Source organism: Equus caballus, chromosome 11 (assembly GCF_041296265.1).
Source record: "Equus caballus isolate H_3958 breed thoroughbred chromosome 11, TB-T2T, whole genome shotgun sequence".
NCBI lineage: Eukaryota > Metazoa > Chordata > Mammalia > Perissodactyla > Equidae > Equus > Equus caballus.
Window position 1 is genome coordinate 21726586 of NC_091694.1, and position 20391 is coordinate 21746976.

A 20391-nucleotide genomic window follows, 5' to 3' on the forward strand; every position below is an offset into this window, starting at 1 on the left:
ACAAGATTGGCGTAACTGTGAGAAACAAAGTTTCTCAACAAACAAACTCATAGAGTAATAAAACCTTTGGAAACTCACAATACATTTATTTAAAATAATGACAAGAGTTTTCATCTTATTTTAGTCTGGCCACCTTGCTTGCACAATAGAGCCTGAATTATATCATCAATAAATAAGGCAAATATGCCTGAGATGCACGTAGTCACATACAACATTCATCTATAAGTAGTCATGTCCTTGTTGACTTTATTGAGTAGAAAATGATCCAATTAATCATTTGAGTTGCGTGTTCAGAAATTAGTAATTAAAAATCACGTTATGCATATTATTTTAAATTAAGAGGAAAAAAACAAGGATAAGAATTTAGCTTCTGAAACTATAGCTGAATCGTCCCTTGGACTGATTATCCATACTTTGTGAAAGGTTCATTCCAGGACCTTGTAAAGATAAAGTCATCTTATGACATGTCAATGAGTCAAAAACATGGTTACTTTAATAAGGGCAGGAACTCTAATGAACAAGTAAATACCAAACTGGTTAGAGAATCTTAGTGAAAAAGGGTGCCATAAACAAAAATGAAAGGAAGCCTTCTGGTTGGACCAACATCCAATGGGGAGAGTATATAAGAGCTCCAAAGCAAGAGGAGACATTTGCATCTCAGAAACCTCATCTTTCCTTCCAAGAAACCAAAAGCAAACCAGATTCCCACTGCCATGGTTTGCTGTGCTCCCCACTGCTGCAGTGTCCCCACCGGCCCCGCCACCACCATCTGCTCCTCTGACAGATGCTGCCGGTGTGGAGTCTGCCTGCCCAGCACCTGCCCACACACCGTTTGGTTACTGGAGCCAACCTGCTGTGACAACTGTCCCCCACCTTGCCACATTCCTCAGCCCTGTGTGCCCACCTGCTTCCTACTCAACTCCTCCCAGCCCACCCCAGGCCTGGAGACCCTCAACCTCACAACCTTCACCCAGCCCAGCTGTGAGCCCTGCATCCCAAGATGCTGCTGACCGATGGCTGCTTTGTTCACTGCCTGACCATGAAGAACCCAGAAGCTGTCTATTCAGGATTCACTTGCCTCAGCTGTTCATCTGATATTGAGGCAGCCCAGAGGTTCCAGACATGGAAAACCTAGCTTTCATTCTAATGGAAAGAAAATCAAGAAATTTTTTATGGTTATTTGGCTGAATAACCATTTGGTTCATTTGGGCAAGTGAATGTCATCTATTATCAAACTACTATTGTAATCTATAAGACCTTAGACTATATTTTCTTGGTCATATTTCTTCTTGGATCCCATTTCTTGTATTGGGCATTTTCATAGAGAAAAAAATTTCTTGATGAGTTTTCCAATAAACTTTGTTTCTCTGGCAAGATGTGTTCTTTGTTTATGTTAGAGGTTTTGGTATATTTTTTTCATTTAAAAAAAGTTAAAGATAAGACGACTTTTTTTAATTTTTCAAAAAAGAATCTACTAGGGTCCGGTCCCATGGCTGAGTGGTTAAGCTTCCACATACTCCACTTTGTTCGCAGGTTCAGATCCCGGGCACGGACTGCTCCACTCACCAGTCATGTTGTGGAGGGGTCCAACATACAAAAAATAGAGAAGGATTGGCATGGATATTGGCTCAGGGCCAATCTTCCTCAAGCAAAAAAAGAGGAGGATTTGCAGTGGATGTTAGTTAGAGGCAGGTCTTCCTCAGCAAAAAAAAAGAATCTATTAGAGGAATGAGTGGAACTAGCTTACTAACATGGTTTGCTAACTTTAAGTTGGTTATCTTTTATGCTCGCCTTCTCTTCTCCTCTTCCTCAGACAAATACAATTTTGGGGTAAGCCAACATTTATTTACCTACACTTTGCTAGGTAAATCCATGTGTTAACTCTTGTAATCCTTAAAACAGCCCTAATCAATAAGAAAAATGAAGCTTTAACAGTTATTCAACATTCTCAAAGTCATAAAGTTAGTTGCTAAGAAAACCAGAATTCAGCTCCTTGTACGTCTGACTTTAAAGCTCACTTCTTTCTACCACATCACAGAGCCTCCAATGCTAATAGAGCCAGAAGCTTAATGAACACAGTTATGACATTAACTTAAAATGTGCAAGAGAAATGAAAAATGTAAAACTCTTTAACAAAATTATCACATCCAATTGTAAAAGAGAAGGATATATTGGTTCATAGATTAAAAGTGGCAAGTATTCAATTCTAAGGTCAGGATCGTTTAGTGTGTCTACCAATTTTGGCTTCATCTTCCCTTAGAGAGATGTTACAGTGGTCAACTGCAGCAGCAGGACAGTGGGGATATATCTCTCCTGGCCACCAGGTCGGCACGGAAGTTCTACCCCAGCAATCACTAGAATGCCAATACTTTTCAGGTGATAGGCTGGGAACTAGAGCTAAAACTCCGATTAAACATGATTTAATCTATTACTTCATTTCACCAACCTACTTAATTTTACCTTGAGTGGATTATCCTTTTCCCAACCTTAGAAAGATGATGCATATGTATTATATATGTAATGTGTACATCTATCCAATACATATATACAAATACAGTACATTTATGTGTATAATATAAATATAAAGACACAATGCCTTTAAATGACCTGTTTTTAAATGTCCTCAGTGTGTCTGTCAGTCTCTCCACCGAGGGGTTTCTCAGGGGGTCCCACAGGCTTATTAGTAGCTCAACGTTGAATGAACAGAACTTGGAAGCCATGGGGTAGATGGGACACGACCTAGGATAGTGTCAACAGGGGATGTAGTCCATTTATTATTCACTTGGCCAATATTTCTTGAGTGCTTCCTCTGTGCCAGGCTCCATATCCATGCGAGGAGTATAAATACTAAAAAAAAAAAGTTATTACCTGAAGTGCCCTCAAGTTTCTCTCAAATCTGGTGAAGGAGACAGACGAGTTATTATAATCACAATACATGTGTTCTCTCTATATTGTATGAATATAATTATAATGCCATGTGATTTCTGCTGAGACTGAGATGTGAGCAGCATGCCAGGGAAGCACACAGAAAGAGTAACTAAAACCTGGACTTGCTGACTCAGTGTCAGGGTGAGGGATGGTTCTGGAAAGCCTCCGAGCTACCCAGGCTAAGCAGTAAAAGATGATGAGGGGGCCAGCCCCGTGGCACAGAGGTTAAGTTCGGCGCACTCCCCTCCAGCAGCCCGGGTTCATGGGTCAGATCCTGGGCATGGACTTACTCCACCCACCAGCCATGCTGTGGAGGTATCCCACATCTAAAGTGGAGGAAAATTGGCACAGATCTTAGCTTGGGACTAATCTTCTTCAAGCAGAAAGAGAGGAAGATTGGCAAAAGATGTTAGCTCAGGGTCAATCTTCCTCAGCAAAAAAATAAAAAATAAAATAAAAGATCATGAGGCAGAAGAGGTGTGGAGTGGTTGTTCCAGACAGAAGAGCAGCTTACTAACTCAGGGATGCACTGAAGATGGGAGAGGATGAGGAGTGGAGGAGAGAAATGCAAAGACACTGAGGTGGAGCTCCCCAGGCAAAGGGGTTTAGACTGAAACCCGAAGCACTGAGAGATTTGACACAGGAGACTAACAACCATATTTTACTTCTAACTATTTCTTTTTATTATCAATCTTTAATTTGTCTTCATTGTCATAGCTACCCCCGCTAACCATAGAAAAATATAATTAAAACTGGCAAGTTCTTGGACGTGTGTGTGTGTGTGTGTGTAGATTTTCATCACTTGGAAAATTTACCATCTAACCAAGAATTATCATGTTTTTCCTGCATTTGCTTAAAGGAAAAAGGTACCCTTTGTTTCTAAAAAAAAAAAATATGTTTAGTATCTCCGACACATATTTTAAACTCCCATTTTAAATGACATAAAAGGTAACTCAATCCCAATAGGTCATAAATTTTGTTTTTAACAAGTCAGTCACCAGGCCATCTAAGGCAAATTATCTCACCTCACTACCCTAATTTATAAACAAAAGAGTGTTATTCCCAAGTCTCTTAGACCATTGCAGAGAATAAGTTTTAATAAAGTACTGCAAGCTTTTTCAATAAAAGAGATGAGTTTATTATCATAAACTTGTTATTTTACAACTGGTTCTAATCTGTAAACTTAAGTCTTATTTATAATTATGGAAACATTCTATATGGAACAGTAACAATTCCTTTATCCTTATAAGATTGACTCAAAGTAACATTGCATTCTAAACAAGAAATTGTATCTTTCTTTCCATAAAATTCTAATTTGTGAGAGTCTGCAAGCCCCTTTGTAATGTTTTTCTTAAAATGTCGAAATAATCTCCTTCTGCTTATTGTTTTTTTGCTCTTAGAACTCAGTCTTTTTCCTTCTTATCATAACATATAATAATAGTAATTTATACTAATATAGTATGTGTGTGATAAACCTTCCACCAGCCTCTAAGTTCCAGGAGGGAAAGGATGGTGTCTATTTTGTTCACTGCTGTATATCCAACATTTATCCCAGTGCCTGACACGTAGTAACTGCTCAATAAATGTAATAAATGTCTACTGAATTATTTTAAAAATACTGACAATATTAATCAGTCCTAAGTAAAAGTAAAAATTTGGCAGGTATTCACTCAAAGATAAATCTGTTTGGAGTCCAGGAACGCCAGCAGAGATCACAAATCCTTTCTTCCAAGGAGAGCCATAGAGAACTTTTTTAAAATGTGAAAATTATTAATTTCTGTGCTAGCCGTTTCCTCAGAATGTATGTGTAAAGTTTTAGATAAATGTTTGCTCTTTCCTATAAGGTCGCTCTTTTACTTATTTCCAGCCATTTTTTTCTTCTGTGGACTATATTTCTTTCCCCTTTCCCTTACTTTGAGTTTGATCTGCAACTTACATGGATAATGATAATAATTTATCATTGTGTAGCACTTTGTGGCTATCTATGGACTTTCACCCATTTTATCTCACGGGAGCTTCACAATCATCTTCTGAGTGGAAGAACGTAGATATTATTACCCTTGTTTTGCAGAGGAGAAAGATAAGGCTCCAAAGAGTGAATTATTTGCCATAACAAGGCAGGTAATTCACAAGCAGGACTGGAACCAGTAAAGAGCTCTTCTGACTCCGAATGTGGGCCTGTCGATTCTGCACCCCCTCCTAAAAACCACACAGACATGCCCACCATCACGCTCTGATACACAGGCCTACTTAAAGGAGGCGATGGGAAGAAAATGAGAAGAACTGGGGCTTGAAGGATGAGTGAGTCAAAGTTGAGTAGAAATTGTTTGGGGCGCAGGACGATCCTGGGGAGGAGTGCACTCTGCGCTCCCTCTCACGCACTGAATGAGGCCTGAAGCCTGCATGGCGTACGAGAACTGGGGCCCGGATCCTTCCTGTCAGGTCACATTTGATTCGGGGAGAAAATGCACTACACTGAAAGCAAACCAAAAAAGCAGTGAATGAATCAAACGTGGACAGATTACTCTAGCTTTGGCCCATAACTTCACTTTCCACTGGTAGCAATTTCATTTGAATTTTAGTATTGTGGTCTTAAAGTATTCTTTTACTTAGTGTGTAGACATAAGCTAAAAATTCAATTTTCCCACACTGAGCCATGAAGGAAACAAAGCAAGTCAGTCCTATAAACGGCCAATGCACGTATGAAAGAATGTTTTGACCTAACTAGTTATAAAAAATACAAATACAACAATAATGAAATTTCATTTTTCATCCAGCAAATTGGCAAACACTTTTAAAATAAAATATCCATCAAAAGTATAAGGAAATAGGAATTCTCAAACACAGCTAGTGGGAATACATAATTCGAAAAAAAAAAGGTAAACAGAACCGTGCTAGAGGGCTATACGGCAATGAATCTCAAGGGCATTAAAATGCTGTTAATCAAAACTTTCTCCAATAATTCTACCCAATAATTATTTCTGTTTCTGAAATAATCAGAAGTGTGCATAAAGAATTATATACACAGTTGTTCTCCATTGCCACAATTATCATAAAGTTGAAAAAAACCTAAATGATTAATAATGTGAAATTTTTACGTAACTTAGAAGTATAACTATATGATGAATGCTAAGAAACATTAAAACTAACATTATCAAACATACTTAAGATTACAAGATATTGAAAATATATACGTTCAAACAAAAAAGCAAGTTATAGAACAGTAGGTACAACATGATTCCAGTAATGTAATAAAATGATAAACAAATGTACAGAAAAATGACTAAAGGGATATATGTAAATATTAATAGAGAACTTCTCTTGATGATTATGGATGAGTTGTTTTCTTCACACTTTCCTTTATTATCCAAATTTCTTTAATGAATATGTAATGTTTTATAGTAAGAAATAGAATAATAAGTGTTTTTTTAAAATTCTGCCTATATTTCTCAATAGCATATTTCTCCATGTTAATGTAAGTTTGATCCTCATAAATCCAAAGCTAAACTAATATATTATGTATCAATTATATCTCGATGAAAAAGAAATTAATTTTTTAAAGTCCCAAAGCTAAAAGAGTTACTAAAATTAAGCTCAACTCTTTAAAACAAGAATGCTTCATCAGACCAATTGATAAACAGATAAAAGTAAAGAGAATAAAAATCGACCAGTACTAGAGAAAAGATGTACATACTATGGGTGTATTGTCATGCATTATTCCCCAGCAGGATTGGTGTTGGAATTATAATAGCAGAAGCCTTTGGTGATAAGTCATAAAGCTTGTGTTCCATGACAAATAGCAAGAGTAATCAGTTCCGATTTAGCAAGGAACTCAAATAAATGTTAATTAGGAGAATAGAGACTCTTTGTAAGCATCTCAATGTCAAACCAATCAAAGGATAATGGGTACACTAATGTAAACAAGAACCAGGAAAGAAGCCTTCTGGTTGGGCCGACACCCACTGGGGAGAGTATATAAGATCCCCAGAGCAAGGGGAGGCATTCACACCTCAGAAGCCTCTGTCTTAGAACCAAACCAATAAAAACACAGATTCCCACCGCCATGGTTTGCTGTGCTCCCCGCTGCTGCAGTGTCCCCACCGGCCCCGCCACCACCATCTGCTCCTCTGACAGATGCTGCCGGTGTGGAGTCTGCCTGCCCAGCACCTGCCCACACACCGTTTGGTTACTGGAGCCAACCTGCTGTGACAACTGTCCCCCACCTTGCCACATTCCTCAGCCCTGTGTGCCCACCTGCTTCCTGCTCAACTCCTCCCAGCCCACCCCAGGCCTGGAGACCCTCAACCTCACAACCTTCACCCAGCCCAGCTGTGAGCCCTGCATCCCAAGATGCTGCTGACTGACGGCTGCTTTGCTCAGTGCCTGACATTGAAAGAATCAACCCAGAAGCTTTGGTGTTCACCTGCCTCAGCACCTGCAACTAAGTGATTCTGCTTTTGAAATTGGGAAAAGGATGACACTATCATTGACAACCCTCTAGAAAAAGAAACCAAGAGAATTTCAATGGTCACGTAGCAGAAATCAGCAATCAAAGGCAATTTGAGCAGGTGGATGCCTATCGGCTTTCCAAAGTTGTTCAATTCCTTCATATTAAAGTGTATCTTTCTGTGGGTGCTTTGGGAATTCTGTTTTCAGTCTTGGGTTCTATCTTTCTGGAAATTGAGGAGCCTCTTCATGATCATGCTAATAAATTTTATGTCTCTGGCATAGCACAAATGTCTACAATTACTTGTGTTTGTTTCTCTTAATTCATTAAATGTATTTCTTAACTCCAAAACTCAGCATTTTAGGAAAAACTGAGAACATCTGCAAAACTGAAAATGGTGGCAGTTCAGACAGATATTTCTTGCTTTTATTTTTCTTACTGGTTTAAGAAAACTAAATGGCCTTGCATAGAAGATGATCCAGTACGTCAGCATACTTGAAAGTAGACTTTCACTGACTAGTCTTCCCAAAAAATGGCTTAAGGTAGGTTGGGAAATACTGAACATGATCCAAAGACAAAATATGACATAATATTTCAACTAATCCAGGTGACCTTATCTATTTATGCAAAAAGTTAATAACGTAATAATGTCATTATTTATTCAATAAACATTTATTAAACACTTACTATGTGCTTTGTATTTTATTGTCCTTGCTCAAAATGAGCTGACTGTCTGGCAGGTGAGGCAGACACATACGCAATGCCCATTCATTCCTTCATATAATTGACAATTATTTATTGAATGCTAGGCATTGCATTATAATAAAAAATACAAGTGCTCTACCAGTAGCATTAGTAAAGTGCTGTGGTACTATAAAATTAAGAACAATTAAGAAATTAAGATTGCTGTCACACTGATAAAGAGAAGAAAGACATACTCAGAGACAAATTGACTGGAACTGGTGGTCAAAGGGCTGTACGAGAGAAGACGGTGTCAAAAAAAGACTAGGGAGTGGGGTTCTGTCACTAATCGAGCACAGGAGGAGAGAATTAAAAAGGGAAATACAGTGTTCTGCTCTAGACGTGTCAAGTTTGAGGCACAAGTGGCATATCTAGATGAAGTTTAGGCAGCTGGAATTTGCACAACAGTGTTCTAGAAAGGAAGAAGATGTATGAGGGAAGGTGCAGAAGTCTGTGTAAAAGTTCTTATAGAGTACTTGCCGAGGGCTGGGTTGCACACACGCAGGGTGAAATCCCAGGAGGCTAGAAGAAATTGGCTGCTGGGGGATACGGAGCTGAATGGAGATACCAGAAGACATTCTATACCAACAGACATCAACGTTCCAGCCCATCCAGAGTGGACAAAGCTCTCTGAGTACCTCATGCATTGAACCGATGTTCCAGAAGAACACACCAAATGAATAAGGATCACAAGCCTGAATAAAGAACACACCAAATTACACCTGTCCCAGAAAAGTCTAAAACCAAGGCTGAGAGGATCAAGAGGATATTCCAGTGATTTAAGTTCCTGTCAGAGCAAAACTCAACCCTCAAAACTCTACAACATAATCATGACTTCCTAAAATAGATCATCCAGAATGATCAGCATACAATTAAAAATTGCCAGATGTGTGAAGAAGCAGGAAAACGTCACCTATAATTAAGAGAAAAAGCAGCCAATAAAAACAGGTCCATAGATACATAGAATTAGCAGACAAAGATTTAAAAATAGTTGTTATAAATATCTTCAGGGATTTAAAGAAAAAGATGAACAAGATGTGAAAGGAAAAGTGTGGACAAGATGAAGAATCTCACCAGAAAGTGAGATTTTAAATTTTTATTTAATAAATTGATAATAAATTAAATTTAAATTTAAATTAAGTTGAGTAAGAGAGAAGCAAATGAAACTCCTAGAACCAAAGAGCATAATCTGAAACAAAGAATTCAACAGATGGCCTTAATAGCAGGGTGGAAACTGCCAATTAGGGGTGAAGTCAATGAATTAAGACAGCTCAAAATAATCTTAAGATTGATCAAAATTATCAAAACTCAACATAGAGAGGAAAAAAAATTAAACTTTTTTAATTTAACTGTTTTTGTTTAAACAGAACCCGAGCAGCCTGTGGCACAGTATCATGTGGTTCAACATACATGAAATCGGAGTTCTGGAATGATAGAAGAAAGTGGGGCAGAGAAACTGGGGGCTGCGGGGGAAGGCTGAAATTTTTCCAAGTTTATTGATATATTTTATTAACCTACAAACTCAAGAATCTCAACAAACTCCAAGCAGGATAAACACAGCCTAAACACACACACACACACAGAGACACACACGTCCCACCTAGATATACTATAGCTGCTAAATAGCAAAGATCACTGGAGTATCTTGAAAGAAGTTAGAGGGAAAAATACACATTAAACAGAAGGGAGCAAAGAGAAACAGGCTGTCTGACTACTATTCAGATAAAATGGAGGTCAGAGGACAATCAAACCTCATTTCCAAGGTCTTGACAGAAAAAAAAGTATTAACCCAGAATTCTATAGTTTGCAAAAAACAATGTTCAAAACTGGTGGAAAAATGGAAATATTTCTAGATAAATAAAACTGATAAAAAGTGTCATCTGAAAGCCTACACTATGAGAAACGCTGAAGGAAGTCCTTTTGGATTAAAAGAGTAAATTATAGCAGATGAAATCTCAGACCTACAGGGAGCTTTAAAGAACACTGGGAAAGGTAAGTGCAGAGGGACAGTAGAGAAAGTATCATCAAGTGGCATTTACTTTCTCCTGGATAAACAGCCCGTGAAAATAGGCAAAAGACTTGAATAGTTGCTTCACAAAAGAAGATACTCGAATGGCCAATAAAAGCATGAAAAGTTGTTCAACATCATTAGTCATTAGAGAAATGTAAATTAATCTGTGAGATAACACTTTACACTGACCAAAAATGTCTGTAATTGCAATGTCTGACAGCATCAAATGTTGGTGAAGATACAGAAGAACGAAATCTCTTATACATTATTGGTAAGAGTATAAAATAGTAGAATCATTTTGGAAAAAAGTCTGGTAGTTTCTTATAAAAAGAAACAAATAACTACTCTATGACTCAACCATTCTACTCCTAGATATTTACCCAAGAGAAATGAAAATATATATCCCAAAAATATTTGTATAAGAATGGCTATAGAAGTTTTATTCATAATAGCCTCAAACAAGAAATGACCCAAATGTTCTTCCAAGGGAGAATGCACAAATAAATTGTAGCATATTCATACAGTGTGATGAAAATAGTAATAGATGTTCATGGATTGAGGTATATGGGGAAACCATTCTGGTTTAAACCTGATTTGGCCTATAGTTGTTTTTCCCCGAGCAGCCTGACTTATGGCCTGTCAAACATGCATTGTACATCTGCTTTAAACATTAAACACTATCCCGATGCAAAGGAGGCACTCTTTGAAGAGAGGGATGAACACCTCCCTTCCTCTGATGTCAGTACCAGTACTCTTTTGAAGATAAGTTTTTCTTCCCAGAAAACAGAGTCAGGTCTATCTGCTGTCTACCTGTGAAACTGCAGCAAAATATCTCCTCACGACTTTGAGAAAGAAATCTATCCCTGTCATGCTTGATGCACGTTTTTTGTTCTGAAATTTTCTGTAATCATGCTGCAAACCACACTTCTCCAGAACGCTTTCTCCCCTTGTGGAGACCACCTTCTCGGCTCAGGTAAAATTCACCTTATCTCTCCTATCTACTGAGTGGTTAATGGTTATCTGCATTGACAAATGAACTACTCCTCAGCAATTAAAGAAGAAAGAACAAACTGCTGGTGCAAGTGGCAACATGGATGAATTAAAAACTATGATTTTGAGTGAAAGAAACCAGACTCAAAAATGTGCACACTGTGTGATTTGCTAATGAAGTTCACAAATAGAGAGTACCAATCTATAGTGATAGGAATCAGCACAGTGTTTACCTTTGGGAGGTGGGGACTGGTGAAAATGGGCACGAGGGAACATTCTGGTGTCATGGAAATGTTAGGTATCTTGACTGGGGTGATGGTTACATAGGTATATGCATTTGTCAAAACTGTGTTTCACTATATGTAAGTTTTATCTCAAGAAAAAATTGGAGGAACAAAAACAATATGTATTTGACAATTATGGAGTCATTGAGGACCAAGATTCACCAACTGGAGATCTTACACTAGCATCACAATTTACTGTTTATAAAGTGAAAGATATTCATATTGTTTATTTCTTGACTACGATATACAGTAGAAGTGACAAGTATTATTTTTCCCACTTTACAGTGAGGACTAAAGCCCAAAGGGGCTGCATGACTAGATGAAGACAATACAGCCAGCACGCAACAGCATTGGAACTAGAATATAAATATTATGTCCACTAGGACAGTGTTCTTTGTCCTCCACCAATTTTCCCTGTCCTTGAGTGTTAAATTCTTTTCATAAGGAATCATGTGTCAAAACAATCTGTATTAAGCCCAGTGATTACACTTTTAAGCAAACATTTATTAAGGGCCTATTATATTGTGTCCTAAGTGCTGAGGGTAAGAAGACAAATAAGATACATCTGTCTTAAAGGAGACGTTGTCCAAAATAAAGGCATAAACATAAAAATTTTAAACAATGTGACAATGTGCTATAGTAGAGGTGTGCGCAAAATGCTATGGAAAGAGCCTCCATCTCGACGTGAGGCGGTTGGACGCCATGTCACAAGTCTTGACATGTGGGTTCACCCAGGAAAAGATGGTAGAAGAGCCTTAGGCCGAGGAAACAGCACCAACAGAGGCTGAAGGATGAGAAAGTATTAGGAAATCAGCCTAGAAAGGTAAATTGGCACCAGATTAAGGAAGATCATATTTGCCAAGCCAGGAAGTTTGGACTTCGTAAGTGGAGAGTGGCAAAAAAAGATTCCTATTTTACAAAAACGATTCTGGCAGCAGTAAGTGGATGTTCTGAGGTAAGGGCATATTACGAAATCAAACAACCATGACTGAAGCCAAGCAAAGTGAAATAGGTTATGCTTAACAATGGAGATGAAATTCACGAGAAAATCCAAAGACGCTACATGTCAAATCCGTAGCCATTCTGTCCTGCACCAGGGATTTCACCTGACGGAACTGCTGGTCTGGAACCCTCATCATAGAGTTTTATTCCCCAGTTCCAATATTTTAAATTTTCATGACATTTGGGTCTTCAAAAATAAATAAGAGAGGGGCCGGCCTGGTGGCATAGTGGTTAAGTTCACATGCTCCGCTTCAGCAGACCAGGGTTTATGGGTTTGGATCCTGGGCACGGACCTACACACCACTCATCAAGCCATGCTGTGGCGGCATTCCACATACAAAATAGAGGAAGATGGGCACAGATGTTAGCTCAGTGACAATCTTCCTCAAGCAAAAAGAGGAGGATTGGCAACAGATGTTAGCTCAGGACCAATCTTCCTCACCAAAAATAAATAAATAAGAGAAAACAGATTCCATATCTCAGAATAAAAGCCTTCTGTAGCTTCCTTGCCCCTGCTCTGAAGCGTAATGAATGAGGGTTCAGTTTCCCGTGAGGCACAGGAAATGTGGGAAAGGCAAGTTTCAGGAAATCAAAGATCGTAACTCCAGGTCTTGATAACCAATTTATACTTTGGCCTGGAGTGCACAAATTATGCCCATCAGTTATGTAAAGTGACTTTTCAATTTGCACACAGGCAGATCTGGTTCAAACACACACACATACGCTTTAAACCCAGTACACACTTCACTCCTCCACCATGTGAGCACAGCAAGACCACAAAAAGCATTGCAAAGATTGCTAAACACACAGAACAGTTTTATGGTGGTGGCACAAACAGATAAATGGCATTTAATGAGTTGCAACATTAATTTTAAAAGGAGACAATAAACAATTTTCAATGAACAGGATCAAAATCTATGGAAATACTGTTTTCCGTATTCATAATCATTTGTATCTATAATTTGTGATTGGCCAAATTTTCTTTCTTTCTTTATTCTGACAAAAAGATGATGCTTCCTATGAAGATCTTCTGAAGCAAGCATTTTATCCTCCTAGCACATGGAAATGGTGTCCTTATTTAGTAACCTGAAGTTAAGCTTCTTTTATGAGGCATAAAACTCTTTCTCAGCAAATAAACAGCACTAATGAATGTTGATATGAAAACTGGCACCAAACAGTGATAAAGAAAACATCCGGTGCATTCTGTAAATACCCATTTGGGGGCTATATAAAAGTCTCAGGAGGGAAGCAGACCTCTGGAGTCAGGCAATCAGAGTTTTGTAACTAGTCTTCGCTCTTCACGTCTAATAGAATGACTTCTGACGGCTCCCCCACAGGCTGCCCTTCTGAATCCTGTGCCGGGGCTTCTGATTGTGCAATTGCTTCCAGCTGCTCGCTGGAAACCACTTGTCTCCCCAACGCCTGTGCTGCCTCCAGATGCCAGACCCCTAGCTTCCTGTCCCGGTCTCACTTGCCAGCCGGTTGCATCACGCCATGCCACTTTGCTGGGAGTTGTAATATTCCGTGCTTGGTGGGGAACTGTGCTTGGTGTGAGGATGGGGTGTTCAACAGCAATGAGAAGGAGACCATGCAGTTCCTGAATGACAGACTCGCCAACTACCTGGAGAAGGTGCGCGGCCTGGAGGAGATGAATGCAGAGCTGGAATGCAGGATCCGAGAGCAATGTGAAGAGGATGTCCCGTTGGTGTGCCCTGATTATCAGTGTTATTTTGACACGATTGAAGATCTCCAACAAAAGGTCTGGTGCCTCATTGCCCTGACTCCCCACCTTCCCAATCTGTGATTTGCTTTATCTTTTTACGGGAAGAGGCCGTTCTACGGAAGAAGCCAGGGAAAGGGACATCCCAGAGCGGATGTGATGTAGAGGGAAGGGCACTGGACTACATGTCAGGAAATATCAGCACTAGCCCCAGTGCCGCCGCTACCTGAGTGACCATAATAAACTCGCTCACCTCTAAACTTTACCTTATCATGCAGAGCATGAGGAAAACCTGTTATATCTAAAATGATTTCTGTATGTAACACTGTACATCTATATTATTTTTAGTATAAGATATTGAAATGTCATTTTTGTAAAGATTTTATTTTTTTCTTTTTCTCCCCAAAGCCCCCCAGTACATAGCTGCACACTCTTTGTTGTGGGTCCTTCTAGTTGTGGCATGTGGGACGCTGCCTCAGCGTGGCTCGATGAGCAGTGCCATGTCCGCGCCCAGGACTCGAACCAACGAAACACTGGGCCGCCTGCAGCGGAGCGCACGAACCCAACCACTCAGCCACGGGGCCAGCCCCTGAAATGTCATTTTTTAATCATCTAATTTCACCTAATAATAATTTTCTTTTCTTACTGATGAATTTTTAATATCATGGCTGGGGATATGGTCATAATACAAACTACTTATGGAGAAAACTTTAACCGAGTTCAACCATCAAGGAACATGGCAAATGTTTTGGGTCATTAAAAAGTTAAAGCTTCTTATTTCTCTATTTCGTATATACATTGGCACTGTTTTTTTAATAAAGTGACATAGTTAATAAGAAAAGTAAGCTGAAACTTATACTGTCTTATAAAGGCTTTTGAAAGATAAATAATGCATAGGTGTTACATGAATAGGTATTTAGGTTTCTTTCAAAGAACTATTTTTTAAACTTACTTTCCAGATCTTGTGCACAAAGGCAGAGAACTCTAGACTTGCTGTACAGCTTGACAACTGCAAACTGGCCGCCGATGACTTTAGGTCCAAGTAAGTTTAATTCAAATTTGAAAATAATTTATGGTTGCCTCTCTCTCTCTCACACACACACACACACACACACACACACACACACAGTACAAATATATTTTTAAGCTAAGAATGCTCACAAAGCTCGAATTTATCATTATTTGGGATGTAAGAGAAATTATAGCACCTGACTTCCTTGAGTCCACGTGTCATTTATCAGCATGCCCCAGCACTTTTCAGTGTCTAGCAAAGGAAGCATTGGCTATATCTCTTTTGCTATGAAAGGTACGAGTCCGAACTGTCTCTTCGCCAGCTGGTAGAGACTGACATCAGCGGCCTGCACGGGATCCTGGGTGAGCTGAACTTGTGCAAAGCTGACCTGGAGGCACATGTGGAGTCTCTAAAGGACGATCTCCTTTGCCTTAAGAAAAACCACGAACAGGTGAGGAAAGCGGCAAAACACCTGAAGAGCTCTAAGAGCGACAAAGTTAGACTGATAGATCTCATGTTATGTGTATAAATCGAACTTGTGTAGATGTTGCTTAAGCTGAAACAAAATTACTCAGGGCACTACTATTATTCAGCCTGATCATTCCCACGTGTCTCTGAATGTACGTGTGAAACGACCCCTGGCCAGTACAGGTGAAGAGACCAAAGCCTTCACCTGCCAATGCTTTTGTGGGTTATCTTTCCTTGACGGCTTTATGTCACCCCTGACTGTAATCCATAAGGTATGAAAATCAGGCTGATAAACATAGAGTATGAAGGTCATTTCAAAAAAGGGGATAAATACCCTCAAGGTCCATCCATGTTGTCACAAATCGCAAGATTTCGTCTTTTTATGGTCAAGTAATACTCCGTTGTAGATATATACCACATCTTCTTTATCCACTCTTCCATTCTTGGGCACTTAGGTTGTTTCCAAGTCTTTTGTATGTGGAAGATAAATAAACAAACACACAGATAGAGAGAACAGACTGGTGGTTACCAGAGGAGAAGGTGGCAGGGGGAGAGTGAAAGGGGTATAGGGGCACATGTGTGTGGAGACAGATGGCAACTAGACTTTTGGTGGTGAACACGAAGCTGTCTATACAGAACTCAAAACATAATGACGTACCCCTGAAATAATTTATGCAATGTTATAAACCAATGTGACCTCAATTTTGAAAAGGGGGAAGATAAAGACATGCAATTTTTAGACCAATATTTTTAAATATTTTGCATATCTAAACTTTATAAAATCATAAAAAGTGAAACTTACGATTATCTCATATTGATGAAGCTAAAAGATGAAAAGCTAAATGATCTAACAAAGTATATTTTCCCTTTGAACATTCGTTAATGGTAACAGCTAACATTAATTGAGATCTTACTATAAAAGTACCAAGGACTTGTATAAGTGCTTTATATGTATGTTAACTCGAATCTCACAACAGCTCTCTGGAAAAGGCACAATTATTACACTCATTTCACAGATGAAGAAACTGAATGGTGAAAAAAGATTGAACCTAAGCCATCTAAATTAAATCCACTATCCAAAACACAGAAGTAAGATGCCACTGAGATGTCAAAGTGAATTTTTTCCCCGCCACTCTGTGACACTCTTTACTCCATTTCCACTTTCAGGAAGTCAACTTGCTTCGTGGACAGCTTGGTGACCGACTCAGTGTGGAGCTAGACACTGCCCCCACCATCGACCTTAACGGTGTCCTGGATGAGATGCGCTGTCAGTATGAGACGGTGCTGGCCAACAACCGCAGAGAGGCAGAAGAGTGGTTCGCTGTCCAGGTCAGCACCTGGGGCAACACAATGACAGGCTTCCAGACTTCTGCCGTATTCGGGTTCTTTAACCACACCTGTGTTTCAGACGGAGGAGCTGAGTCAGCAGCAACTGTCCAGTGCGGAGCAGCTGCAGGGCTGCCAGACGGAGATCCTGGAACTGAAACGCACAGCCAACGCTCTGGAAATTGAGCTCCAAGCACAACAAAGCCTGGTATGTAAGGGAAAGACAGCTCCGTGTTGTCACTGAAGAATCGGGCCCGGAGATTCTATCCCCTCTTCCATTACCCAAAGGAGAGACCCACAGTTCATGTGGCAGAGGGTCTGAATTTCCAATTGGCAAGGATTTCCTCTCCTTGCCTTTCCCAAGCACTGGCCTTTACCCAGCAGAAGCAGAAATGACAGGTCAGCAGCTTGTACTATCCCAGTAGGATGCCCTGACCTTCCCTCCTGAGCTTGAGCATGATCCCGCAGCACCCCCCCAGAGACAGAGAGAGAGAGGGAAAGGGCAGGAGCAGAGCGAGAGAGGAACTTCCGAGCCAAAGGCACTCAGGCATTCCCGTGGGTTTTAACTCTGTTTTGATTCGGGCCAACTTTCCAAGCTCACTATCACAACTAAAACAAAGAATGGTTTTCAAACTTTGCATTCTACAACTATCCTAAAGGTTCCCAGGATCCACCCCTCAACCTGACCCTTCATTGCACCCCACTCCACTCAAGCAACAAAAATACCATGCATTCAAGATTACATTAACCGGTTCCAGTCAAAGGCCACTGTGTGTGCCGCGTTAGGTCCTATAAAGCATACCTAGGTGAATAATAGCTGAGCATTCACCTTGTGAGAGGCACAATGCCAATTGAAGCCTCACAGTAAACTTATGGAGTAATTCCCTTTATTAATCCCATTACACAGATAAGTAAAACTGAGATTCAGATTAAGTAACAGGGTGTCACGCAATTGTTAAGAGGCAAAAGTGGAAGCTCAATCCAGGTGCTTCAATCCCAGAGCTTCTTCTCTTAACCACACTATGCGGCTCCTCCCTGCCAGGAGCCCAGACTCAACATTTCCTCTCAAATGCTGCTGATCCTCTTTAAGCTACACAACTATGTTACACGTTGTGGTGGTCACAGTGGTGGTAGGAATAACTAACACTTATAAAACCCTTAAAATTTTTCTAGGCACTATTCCAAGTGTTTTGTACCTATTAACTCACTTAATCCTCACAACTATCCTATGAAATAGGTACTTTGCAGTCCCCATTTTTTTATAGAATAAAACTGAGGCTCAGAGAAGCTAAGTGATTTTGCCAAAGTCACACAGCTAGAAAAGGATAGAACGAGGATTTGAAACAGGCAATCTGGACCCAGAGACTGTGCTACACAGTCCTTTTTATACTCTTTTCCTTCTGCAGACAGAATCTCTGGAATGCACTGTGGCAGAAACCGAGGCCCAGTACAGCTCCCAGCTGGCCCAGATGCAGTGCCTGATCGATAATGTGGAGAACCAGCTGGCTGAGATCCGCTGCGACCTGGAGCGGCAGAACCAGGAATATGAGGTGCTGCTGGACACGAAGGCCCGGCTGGAGGGCGAGATCAACACGTACCGGGGTCTCCTGGAGAGCGAGGACAGCAGGTAAGTTCCACACAATTCCTCTGAAAATCTCCCCAAGTCTCAAAGAGGCTCATGTAGGAGAATCTTCTTTCCCTAAGATCTGGCCAGGGCCAAACTTCCCTAACATGTTAAAGGATCTTCTTAAAAGAGTGATGAAAAGTGGCTGAGGCTAATCACATGACGATAGGAATGTTCAAAAACATTCTAAAGTTCTAAAGAGGAGGAAATATCATCTATAACATTTCACAATGGAGTCGCCCTTTGCTCCCATCTTCCTATCAAGGGAAATCAGGAACATGCATAAGGTGGCATTTGCAAAGGGAAGAAAACACATAAAATTTTATTCAACTACCACTGCTATGGTGAACATGAAGTGACAATGCTGGGTCCAGGGATGAAATAGGCTTAAGTCAAATGTTATTCTGCAAACAATGTTCTTCGGAACATAATTTGCAGGGGAAACTTTAGCATGATTTTTTCTGAGTTGACGTTTTATCCAGCTTTCCCTTGTTAAGCTTAGTTCAAAATGGATTTTCTGCAGGCTTTCCTATAACCCGTGTCCTACAACGAGCATGCCGAGAAACACTTGTGAGCCTTGCTCTGCGTATGTAATTTGCACAGTTGAAAATTGCTGTTCATGAGTGCTAAACACCCGGAATGGCGGATGGAGGAATTGAATCCAGCAGCGTCCTGGAAAGGCGATGAGGCTTCACTCAGAGACATCCTAACTTGAAACTCAAGTCAAGAAGGCTTCCATTTCCTAAAATTGTCCTCTAAGCATCCTCGGTACATTTCCACTTTATCATTTCCTCTCCTGCCTGCTTATTTGGAATATTCTAGGAGTCTATAAAGCTTTCTTGCTAACCTCCAAATAAAATGTGTTTCATTCCTTTAGCATGGCAAATATAGCTTGTGACTTATTACTGTTGATATAATAACCATTTGGTGCCGAGGCAGTTGTCTAAACCTATGCCAATAGTTTGATTTTGCATAAACTCAAGCTGAAAATATTTTTTAACTCCTCAAATACAAATAGGTTGACTAATCTATGCAAAACATCATATATTATGGAAGATAGTTGTATGTATCTTTCTGAGAGGAAATTTAGGAATAAAAAACAATAAATTGTATTTTATTTTTAAGTATAAAAGTACTAGATTCTGGGATCCGGCCTCATGGTGGAGTGGTTAAGTTCGCAAGCTTTGATGTGGTGGCCCAGGGTTTTGCCGGTTCGAATCCTGGGCGCAGACATGGCACTACTCATCCAGCCATGATGAGGTGGTATCCCACATGCCACAATTAGAGGACCCACAACTAAGAATATACAACTATGTACCGGGGGGCTTTGGGGAGAAAAAGGAAAAAAATAAAATCTTTAAACAAAAGTACTAGATTCCTTTTTTAAAAAATTTGGCACATGAAAGGGGAAAAAAAAATCAGTCATAATTCTATGCCCCAAACATCCATTGTCAGTATTTTGGGAACTTCCAGTTTTCTTTCCTATAATAGGTTTTTCCATATACTGGAAATCATAGTTACGTAGGCATATAGTTGTAGTACCTTTTTTTTCCCACTGTCATCTAAGTGTTTTCAATTCTAATAAACATATAAGATTGTCTTGTGGCCACTATTTCAGTGGCTGCATAAAATACAATAAGGGACATTGGTCTGTTATTGGACATTTAGGATATAAGAAGAATTATTCTCACACACTGAAAAAGCAAAGTAGAGAACTTCTACTTCCAGAAAGATGAAGTAGATGTACTTTTCCCCATTCCTCTTCCTAAGTATAACTAAAAGCCCTGGAAGTTACATATAAAACAAATATAAACAGACTCTGAAAGGTGGAAGAAGAC

The 20391-nt window shown here is 39.8% G+C and overlaps 3 protein-coding genes across 3 annotated transcripts; all 3 read left to right on the top strand.

Annotated features, from left to right (window-relative positions):
* Nucleotides 1-631: 631 nt before the first annotated feature.
* LOC100629732 (keratin-associated protein 3-3) lies at nucleotides 632-1374 on the top strand. The gene has a single exon (XM_014737670.3). The coding sequence runs from the start codon at nucleotides 714-716 to the stop codon at nucleotides 1008-1010; it is 297 nt and encodes a 98-aa protein (XP_014593156.1). The 5' UTR covers nucleotides 632-713; the 3' UTR covers nucleotides 1011-1374.
* Nucleotides 1375-6914: 5540 nt separating this feature from the next.
* LOC100629761 (keratin-associated protein 3-3) lies at nucleotides 6915-7665 on the top strand. Its single transcript, XM_005597427.4, has one exon. It carries the CDS (start codon nucleotides 6992-6994, stop codon nucleotides 7286-7288), a length of 297 nt encoding a protein of 98 aa, XP_005597484.1. The 5' UTR covers nucleotides 6915-6991; the 3' UTR covers nucleotides 7289-7665.
* A 5545-nt stretch (nucleotides 7666-13210) lies between these two features.
* Nucleotides 13211-19439, top strand: KRT40 (keratin 40). Its single transcript, XM_001499493.6, has 7 exons — nucleotides 13211-14162; nucleotides 15083-15165; nucleotides 15430-15586; nucleotides 16771-16932; nucleotides 17012-17137; nucleotides 18336-18556; nucleotides 19077-19439. Exons 1-7 carry the CDS (start codon nucleotides 13716-13718, stop codon nucleotides 19174-19176), a joined length of 1296 nt encoding a protein of 431 aa, XP_001499543.2. The 5' UTR covers nucleotides 13211-13715; the 3' UTR covers nucleotides 19177-19439.
* The last annotated feature ends 952 nt before the right edge of the window (nucleotides 19440-20391 follow it).